General features: G+C 43.2%; 1 protein-coding gene across 1 annotated transcript; it reads left to right on the forward strand.

The window, feature by feature from the left end:
• The first annotated feature begins 59 nt into the window (after positions 1 to 59).
• ik (IK cytokine) lies at positions 60 to 8,714 on the forward strand. The gene is made up of 19 exons (XM_024397702.2): positions 60 to 234; positions 785 to 851; positions 1,071 to 1,169; positions 1,309 to 1,368; positions 1,506 to 1,673; positions 1,772 to 1,886; positions 2,486 to 2,556; positions 2,684 to 2,730; positions 2,829 to 2,992; positions 3,081 to 3,192; positions 3,315 to 3,363; positions 3,472 to 3,689; positions 3,810 to 3,885; positions 4,473 to 4,556; positions 4,683 to 4,740; positions 4,885 to 4,973; positions 5,143 to 5,251; positions 7,678 to 7,712; positions 8,433 to 8,714. Exons 1-19 carry the CDS (start codon positions 204 to 206, stop codon positions 8,458 to 8,460), a joined length of 1,680 nt encoding a protein of 559 aa, XP_024253470.1. The 5' UTR covers positions 60 to 203; the 3' UTR covers positions 8,461 to 8,714.
• The last annotated feature ends 1,626 nt before the right edge of the window (positions 8,715 to 10,340 follow it).

Raw genomic sequence — 10,340 nt, forward strand, 5'->3', positions numbered from 1 at the left:
GAGAATTCACCCAATTACATTCCACGTTTAAGGTTGACGTAACGTTTGCGCCGCAAATCAAGACCATACCAATCGAAGGTTGACTGTCATTTCCGTTTTCACAGCAGCACACATCACCATCAACAACATAGCTAGGTTATAAATCTAGCAATAGTTGATCGCAAACTTTTTGTTTTACTTGAGTGAGACCAACTTCTTTCAACATGCCGGAACGAGAACGAGGAGAACGAGAGAGTAAGTTTAATTTATTTGGCATTGTGTGAGCTAACGTCAGCTAGCTAGCCAACTAACAAAGATAGCTGATGTTCGCTACTGATAACTTTCCCCATTTGTCTGTGCAGCTAACGTTACTGAATATTACGTTTACACGTTGTATTAGCAATGTATATAGCTATATGGATTCATATTTCCAGACTCAAAAGACAACCGTAACTAACTAGCTAGGGGTGTTTGTTAGTTAGCAAGCTATGATAGGTAGCTAGCTAACTAGCTACTGTTAAATAGCCTGTCTGAGTAGCCACTGTTTGGCCATCGTGCAAAGAAAAAGTAACCTCTCAATTACCTCATTTTATATGTATAACTGCTCAATATGTCTATTTTGATAGCCATTTGTGAACTCTTATCTAATTGGTGTTTTACTGCAGTGGCGTCAACCACGTATTAATTATTTAGTACAAGTTAACCTCATTCGATGCAGTCGAAGTGAAGCGCGCTCCAATTGGCACAGTTGCCAGTTCTCCCCGGGAAAATGGCGTCCGCAGGTACTAACTTGTTTATTTTACAGCGGAGTCGTTCTCCAACCCTCTGGCTCCGGATGGGCATGAGGTGGAGGACCACCGGTCAGCACTTCAGTAAGTGAGGCTTTTGTTGCCGTTTACAGTATTTGCATGACAACACATCAACCTTTGGGTCATGAGAACAGAGGACCCAGTGTGATGACACTTATTGAATATGTCTGAGATGTTTTGATTGGTTCGCCGTACATTTTTGGACGAGTACGAATGGTCTGAAAGTCTTCCAAGACTACACATACTGTGTGACTTAACCCTCCCCTCACCTTTTTTTTTCAGGTCCAAGCTGACAAATGAGGACTTCCGTAAACTTTTGATGACCCCTCGTGCCACGCCCTCGTCAGCTCCCCCATCCTCCAAATCCTCCAGACATCATGAGTGAGTGATGGATGTTACAGTGCCATAGAGTAGTCTGTTGGATCACAAATATATTAATGAAATGGCAGATTTGGGGATTAAGTCCAAGTACACAGTCTTTTGAATCAACACATCTAGAACTGAATGAGCTTTTTTACAGGATGCCCCGGGACTACAGCGAAGAGGATGATCCTGCAGCCCGTAGACGGAAGAAGAAAAGGTGATTCTTTCATTAAGGGTGGCAGAGCCTATAATAACTGTCTCTTATAATTTGATTAAACGGAATGTTTGTTGTCACACTGCCTGAGGTCGCTCAGCTGTCACCAACTGACCTTTGCCCTCTGCTACCCCTATAAGTTATTACGCCAAGCTGCGTCAGCAGGAAGTGGAGAGGGAGCGGGAGTTAGCTGAGAAGTACCGTGACCGTGCCCGGGAGCGTCGTGATGGCGTCAACAAGGACTACGAGGAGACAGAGCTCATCAGCACAACAGCCAATTACAGAGCAGTGGGGCCCACAGCCGAGGCGTGAGTTTCCCATAATGCTACTGTCTACTCCCCACCGGGAGTGATGGTGTATGGACGTGTTCTGTATGAATGTCCATGGTGATGTATTGTGTCGACAGGGATAATTCAGCAGCTGAGAAGAGACGGCAGATGATCCAAGAGTCTAAGTTCTTGGGTGGTGACATGGAACACACTCACTTGGTGAAAGGGTTGGATTTTGCCCTTTTGCAGAAGGTCAGTCTATTGTCCTTTTCATGTTGCTAGGGTTCATTAATAAACAGAAGCTGCCCGCCCAGATTCTTGGGCTTTGCCATTAGAATAGCGTTTCAAGTTCCGGGGAGCTGGTCTAGTGGTAGTTCTGCTGCCCCCTGACCAAAATGCCCCTAAGGGCAGTGATTTGATTCCCTTTCCACCACTCACTTCCTGAGCTTTATCCCTCTTACTGTCTCCCCTATCACGTTTTAGAAAAAAGGGGGGTAAAAGAATAGCATTTTAACCTAAAATGAATGAATCTGAAGATGCTCAAGCTCAGATGATCAGTAACAGTCATGTTGTAGAATGCCATCTATATTGTAGAAGATATCTGGTTTAAAGTATGCTGAAGCTAAGGGATGCTAATTCCTTGGCTGTTCCAATGGGACACACTGTCATTGCTCCCTCCCTTGCTGAAAAGAGTGAAAATACAAAGTAGGTCACCCTGTACTATCACTCCTGCAGTGTAGACCCAGAGGTGAAGAAAACATCCTCTGCTGTGCCATATAATGGAACAAGCAAGGGACTGTGTCGACCTACAGGAAATAGTTGACATGGATATCATGCTTGTCTACTTGCAGGTACGTGCTGAGATCACCAGCAAGGAGAAGGAGGAGGAAGATATGATTGAAAAAGTAACAAAGGAAGTCAAGTATGTGTATTCATATTTTCCCCACTCTTCATCATTATTTTCTCATAGCATAGAATGTTATTTTTATCCTGAACGAGCTCTCCAGTGTCCTCATTCCAGAGAAATGAACCTGTATTCTTTCCTCCAGGAAAGAGATTGAACCAGAGGAGAAAATAGAGTTCAAGACACGTCTAGGTAAGTAATAGTCCTTATCTACTGGAATTTGAGCCCATGTAAAGGTAAATCACTCCAGTTGGTTGGTGGTGTTGACGGTCTCTCTGCTCCACCCTTAGGAAGGAATATCTACCGGATCATGTTCAAGGGCCGCCAGTTTGAGAGGAATGAGCTGTTCCTGCCCGGCCGTATGGCATACGTAGTGGACCTGGAGGATGAGTACGCAGACACCGACATCCCCACCACACTGATCCGCAGCAAGGCCGACTGCCCCACCATGGAGGTCCGACTGCACTGCAGACCACAATAACATAGAATGTCTATTACAGTCATGGTTTATGTAGAGGTATGCATAACTTTTCTCTCTTCAGGCTCAGACAACTCTCACCACCAACGACATTGTCATCAGCAAGCTGACCCAGATCCTGTCCTACCTGCGACAAGGGACCCGCAACAAGAAGATGAAGAAGAAGGAAAAAGGAGGTTGGCCTTAATGACTTTGATTGGTTCACAACTGGATACTGATACCTACCCCTTTTTTCATGGCATCCGTTTGTTTATCTACAGTTCACAGTTAAGTGATTTCCAGTGGTTTCTTCTTACAGGGGTGAAAATTGATGAGAAGAAAGTTCCAGGACCAGAGGCAGACGTAAGGTCAGTGTTGTGGCTTTCCATAAAGGCAGTTTTCAGTTACACTTTCTGTATCTTTGAACATCTGTTGTTCCCATTGAACTTGAACCATTCCTTTCTCCATCCTAACAGCATCTTTGATGACATCGGGGACTACGCCCCATCTACCTCCAAGGCCATCCGGGACAAGGAGAAGGAACGCTACCGGGAGAAAGAGCGGGACCGGGAGCGGGACAGAGAGAGGGAGCGGGAGAGGGAGAGAGAAAGAGACAAGGAGGAAGAAAAGAGACGCCACAGCTACTTCGAGAAGCCCAGAGCAGATGACGATGAGACCGTGGAGACTGAGACAGGTAATTAATCAACCATATCATACAAATAACATGCTCTTTTTTAAAATGTATTATTGATCCCCATTCAACCCAATTACACATTCTGACCTCTGGCCTGTCTATCCTCTTCGGACCATATAGGTCCAGGATCAGTGAAGGACCAGATCAAGCTGATCAATGAGAAGTTTGCAGCAACTCCCCAGTGGCCAGGAGAAACATATCCTTTTCACTGTTTGGGCCAGAGAGCCACATTATCTTGGCTTACATATCTAGACTTGACAATGTCTTCATTCCCAGCATTTAGACTGGATAGAGGGGACGTGCGTCTTCATTCCCAGCATTTAGACTGGATAGAGGGGACGTGGGTCTTCATTCCCAGCATTTAGACTGGATAGAGGGGACATGCGTCTTCATTCCCAGCATTTAGACTGGATAGAGGGGACATGCGTCTTCATTCCCAGCATTTAGACTGGATAGAGGGGACAGTCTTCATTCCCAGCATTTAGACTGGATAGAGGGGACATGCGTCTTCATTCCCAGCATTTAGACTGGATAGAGGGGACATGCGTCTTCATTCCCAGCATTTAGACTGGATAGAGGGGACATGCGTCTTCATTCCCAGCATTTAGACTGGATAGAGGGGACATGCGTCTTCATTCCCAGCATTTAGACTGGATAGAGGGGACATGCGTCTTCATTCCCAGCATTTAGACTGGATAGAGGGGACATGCGTCTTCATTCCCAGCATTTAGACTGGATAGAGGGGACATGTTTTGTCTGCTGGCCTCCTTAACTGCGAGCTACTGCTGGGTCGCGTGGCCGTAAAGAGGAGAAGCTCGGAGACTTCTTTGGCATGTCCAACAGCTATGCTGAGTGTTACCCAGCTACGTGAGTCCCCCGATTCATCCGTCACATCACTGAATTTAAGCAGGGTGGACACTGGGCTTAATATACCAGGTAATTTGCTGTAGTGGGTGTACCTGTGTGATATGGGCGTTCTCTCTCTGTTCTCAGTATGGACGACTTGGCTGTGGACAGTGATGAAGAGGTGGACTACACCAAGATGGACCAGGTTGGTACTTCATCTTTTAATCCTTAGTCCCCTCCTAGATAGACCTTTGGGTTGATAGTCTGCCGGTCTTTCTAGTCATGTGACAGTTAGTTGTGGTGTGGTTGACATACTTTTGACCTCCGTTTTTGTCTCTGACCTCTATAGGGTAACAAGAAGGGTCCTCTGGGTCGCTGGGACTTTGACACTCAGGATGAATACAGTGAATACATGAACAACAAGGAGGCTCTGCCAAAGTAGGTTATCTTAGCGCTTTGTCTCAACAATGAACCTGGAATCCCTTGTTTCATATGTTCATTATAGCACACAGCGATAGACACATCATTGGATTCCTTGGCATTTCTATGAAAGGCTTTTAATCGGGCCAAGTAATTAATTGCAGACAAACTGTGTTTGTCCTTTCAGGGCTGCTTTCCAGTATGGCATCAAGATGTCTGAGGGGAGGAAGACTCGCCGCTTCAAGGAGACCAATGAGAAGGCAGAGCTGGACAGGCAGTGGAAGAAGATCAGTGCTGTGAGTGGATGGTTTAATGGCTCTTAGCAGGGTTGTGAGTGGACCGTTTAATGGCTCTGCCAACCTCTCTGGGATATGTGGGACGGTAGCGTCCCACCTCGCCAGTGAAAATGCAGGGCACCAAATTCAAAACAACAAATCTCATAATTAAAAGTACACAAGTATTTTACACCATTTTAAAGATATACTTCTCGTTAATCCAGCCACAGTGTCTGATTTCAAAAATACTTTACAGCGAAAGCACCACAAACGATTGTTAGGTCACCACCAACTCACAGAAAAAGACAGCCATTTTTCCAGCCAAAGAGAGGAGTCACAAAAAGCACAGAGGTTAAATGAATCCCTAACCTTTGATCTTCATCAGATCCAAAAGCGCGTCCAGGCCCCGCTGAACGTCGGACTAAAAGTTCAAAAAGTTCCGTTACAGCCCGTAGAGACTTGTCAAACTAAGTATAGAATCAATCTTTAGGATGCTTTTATCATAAAACTTCAATAATGTTCCAACCGGAGAATTCCTATGCCTGTAGAAAAGCAATGAAACGAGAGCTAACTCTCTCGTGCCTGCGCCTCAGAGCCTGTGGCAATCTGCTTGACACCTGACTCATTCCTCTCTTTCGGTCCCACTTCACAGAATCCTCAAAGTTCTAAAGAATGTTGACATCTAGTGGAAGCCTTAGGAACTGCAACAAAACCAATATCCCACAATCTACAATAGGGGCTGCGTTAAACTACGAGCCTCAGATTTCCTACTTCCTGGTTGGATTTTTCTCATGTTTTCACCAGACATCAGTCACAGTTTTTTCTATCCAATACTACTAATGATATGCATATATTAGCATCTGGGACAGAGTAGCAGGCAGTTTACTCTGGGCACCTTATTCAGCCAAGCTACTCAATACTGCCCCCTGTCACCAAGAAGTTAACAGGGTTGTGAGTGGATGGTTTATTGGCTCTTGATCTCTCTGGTACAAGTGGGACGGTAGCATCCCACCTCGACAGCCAGTGAAATTGCAGGGCGTCAAATTCAAAACAACAGAAGTCCCATATTTAAAATTCCTCATACATACAAGTATCATAAACCATTTTAAAGATAAGCGTCTTGTAAATCCAACAACAGTGTCAGATTTGAAAAAGGCTTTACTGCGAAAGCACACCATGCGATTATGTTAGGTCAGCGCCTAGTCACAGAAAACCATACAGCCATTTTCCAGCCAAGGAGAGGGCTCAAGTCAGAAATAGCATTAAAATTAATCACTTACCTTTTGATCTTCATCTGATGGCACTCATGTTACACAATACATGTGTTTTTTTTGTTGAATGTTCATATTTATATCCAAAAATCTGTTTACATTGGCAGATTATGTTCAGAAATGCATTGTCTCAAACAAACATTCGGTGAAAGTGCAGAGAGCCACATCAAATAACAGAAATACTCATCATAAACATTGATCTAAGATACAAGTGTTTAACATCCGATTAAAGATACTTCTCCTGAATGTAACCGCTGTCAGATTTCAAAAAGGCTTTACGGCAAAAGCACACTTTGCGATTGTTAGGTCAGCGCCTAGCCACAGAAACCCATACAGCCATTTTCCAGCCAAGGAGAGGGCTCACAAGTCAGAAATTGCATTAAAATGAATCACTTACCTTTGATTTTCATCTGATGGCACTCCAGGTCTCCATGTTAGACGACAAATGTTTGTTTTGTTTGATAAAGTTCATCTTTATGTCCAGTAATCCAAATGCACAATGCGTGGGCACTAAGTCCAGACAAAAAGTCAAAATGGTTCCAATAGTTTGTAGAAACATGTCAAACAATGTTTATCATAAATCTTCAATAATATTCCAACCGGACAATTCCTTTGTCTTTAGAAATGAAAAGGAATGGCGCTCGAGTTCACAGCCGCGTGCATGACTTAACTAAAGGCTTTCAACCAGACCCCTGATTCAAACAGCTCTTATTCTCCCCCTCCCCCCCCCTTCATAGTAGAAGCCTGAAATGTTCTAAAGACTTGACATCTAGAGGAAGCCTTAGGAAGTGCAATCTGACCCCATAGACAGTAAATTGGATGGGCAATCACTTAAAACTACAAACCTCAGATTTCCCACTTCCTGGATGGATTTCCCTCAGGTTTTCGCCTGCCATATCAGCTCTGTTATACTCAGACATTATTTTAACGGTTTTGGGAACTTTAGAGTTTTCTATCCAAATCTACTAATTATATGCATATCCTATGCAGGCAGTTTAATTTGGGCACGCTTTTCATCCAAAATTCCAAATGCTGCCCCCTACCCTAGTGAAGTTAACAGGGTTGTGAGTGGATGGTTTAATGGCTCTGTTAACAGGGTTGTGACAGTTATCGGGGTATACTGAGACATAAACCAGGAAAGGTTGTTTTATTAATCATGTGTTTTGTCCGTCACAGATCATTGAGAAGAGGAAGAAGGCTGAGGCAGATGGGTGAGTACATTTCCTTCAGTCTGTTTTCCTTCTGACATCCTACAGTTGGTGTACATGACTCAGAGCAGACAAGACAGTAAGATGGTGGTGGGAGAGGACTGAGAGCAGACAGACAGTAAGATGGTGGTGGGAGAGGACTGAGAGCAGACAGACAGTAAGATGGTGGTGGGAGAGGACTGAGAGCAGACAGACAGTAAGATGGTGGTGGGAGAGGACTGAGAGCAGACAGACAGTAAGATGGTGGTGGGAGAGGACTGAGAGCAGACAGACAGTAAGATGGTGGTGGGAGAGGACTGAGAGCAGACAGACAGTAAGATGTAAGATGGTGGGAGAGGACTGAGAGCAGACAGACAGTAAGATGGTGGTGGGAGAGGACTGAGAGCAGACAGTAAGATGGTGGTGGGAGTGGACTGAGAGCAGACAGTAAGATGGTGGTGGGAGAGGGCTGAGAGCAGACAGTATATGATAGGAAGGTGGTGGTGGTATCTGAGAGACTTGTCAGAGCCGCTCACTGTGCTGTACAGTAGTGACCTGCATTTTGCTCACACTCCAAAAGGAGGAAAACGTCTCAAGTACAACTGCCTCATCTCTCCACTCCAGAAATACTGCATCATGCAAGATGCTGCCTAAAATATTCTCAAACATTAATGGTAGATTGTCAATTATGATGCTAAATGTTAAATTCCCACTGCTCTATATTCATTTTACTTTTTATTTCAGGGAGAAACCGAAGAGGCCAAAGTATTAATGTTCTCCCATCTTACATAATTTGGAACATGTTGAAAATCTTGCAATATATTGTATGCTAAAAATCCTGTTTGTATTTTGTGGAATACTAGATTGTGTATTATGATTACTTTATCTTTTGTCTTGGACATGTAACCATGGAAATGTAACCATGGAAATGTAACCATGAATGAGAATTGGAGCACAATGTAATGCAGCTTTTACAAACTGTCAATGTCTCTTAGGTAACATCCAATAAATAAGAATGAAAAAGTTCATTGCTTTGTCATACATTTTATTTCTAAGAAATGTCAAACGACAAACACTTGACTTTTCCCACATTTTGTTAGTGTAGATCTACACAGTGTAGATTTTTTTGGTTCACAATCAACACAAAATACTCTGTCAAAGTAGAAGAAAAATTCTAACATTTGTAAAAAATTAAACATTTTGATTAGATAAATATTCAACCACCTGAGTCAATACATGTCAGAATCACCTTTGGCAGTGATTACAGCTGTGAGTCTTTCTGGGAAGTTTCTAAAGAGCTTTCCACACCTGGATTGTCCAACATTTGACAATTTGTTTTATTCTTTAATAAGTGCTGTGTTAATTGGTGGATGATCATTGTTAGACAACAATTTTCAGGTCTTCCCATAAACTTACAAGCAGATTTAAGTCAACTACTTCAGCCACCAGGGACATTCACTGTCTTGGTAAGCAACTCCAGTGTAGATTTGGCTTTGTGTTTTAGGTTATTGTCCTGCTGAAAGGTGGACTGGAGAACTTATTTGTATTGCTTTTAATCTTTTTAAAGAATTTCTTATTAACACTTTGTTCTAGCTAGCTATTTGTGTAGGTAGCTATCAAGTAAACCCAGTGTCTGGTGGAAAGCAGACTGAACCAAGTTTTCCTCTAGGATTTTGCTTGTGCTTATCTCCATTCTGTTTACTTTTTTGTATCTTGAAACTCCCCAGTCCTTAACTATTACAAGCGTACCCATAACCATGATGCAGCCACCACTATCCTTGAAAATATGGCGTGAGATGCTCTGTAAGGTATTGGATTAGCCCCAAACACAATTTCACTTGTTCTTTGCCACATTTATTACTTTATTGCCTTGTTGCAAAAAGGAGTATTCTAATTCTGTACAGGCTTTCATTTCACTCTGTCAGTTGGGTTTGTATTGTGGAGTAGCTACAACGCTGTTGCTCCATCCTCTGTTTCACAGCCATTAATCGCAAACCGTTTTAAAAAGTCACCATTTGGCCTCATGGTGAAATCACTGAGCGGTTTCCTTCATCTGAGTTATGAAGGACGCCTGTGTCTTTGTAGTGACAGTGTATTGATACACCATCCAAAGTGTAATTAACTTCACCGTGCTCAAAAGGATATGTCTGCTTTTTACATTTTTATACATATAGGTGCCCTTTGTGAGGAATTGGAAAATCTCCCTGGTCTTTGTGGTTGAATCTGTGTATGAAATTCACTGCTTGACTGAGGGGCCTTACGATTATCTGGGTGTGGGGTACAGAGATGAGGTAGTCATTGTTAAACACTATTGCACAGAGTCCATGCAATTTATGACTTGTTAACTACATTTGTACTCCTGAACTTACGCTGAACAAAAATAAACCCAACATGTAAGTGTTGGTCCCATGTTTCATATGCACAGAATACTTATTCTCAAATGTTGTACACAGATTTGTTTACATCCCTTTTAGTGAGCATTTCTACTTTGCCAAGATAATCCATCTACGTGTCAGGTGTGGCATATCAAGAAGCTGATTAAACAGCATGATCATTACACAGGTGCTGGGGACAAAAAGGCCACTAAAATGTGCAGTTTTGTCACAACACAATACCACAGATGCTTTGAGGGGGCATGCAGACTGCAGGAAT

This window comes from Oncorhynchus tshawytscha, linkage group LG33, assembly GCF_018296145.1.
Source record: "Oncorhynchus tshawytscha isolate Ot180627B linkage group LG33, Otsh_v2.0, whole genome shotgun sequence".
Taxonomy (NCBI): Eukaryota; Metazoa; Chordata; class Actinopteri; order Salmoniformes; family Salmonidae; genus Oncorhynchus; species Oncorhynchus tshawytscha.

Coding starts and splice junctions, on each gene's coding strand:
- ik (XM_024397702.2), top strand. CDS start 204: ATGCCGGAACGAGAACGAGGAGAACGAGAGA. Junction 1,170..1,308: donor AAATCCTCCAGACATCATGA/GTGAGTGATGGA, acceptor GCTTTTTTACAG/GATGCCCCGGGACTACAGCG. Junction 2,993..3,080: donor CCGACTGCCCCACCATGGAG/GTCCGACTGCAC, acceptor TTCTCTCTTCAG/GCTCAGACAACTCTCACCAC.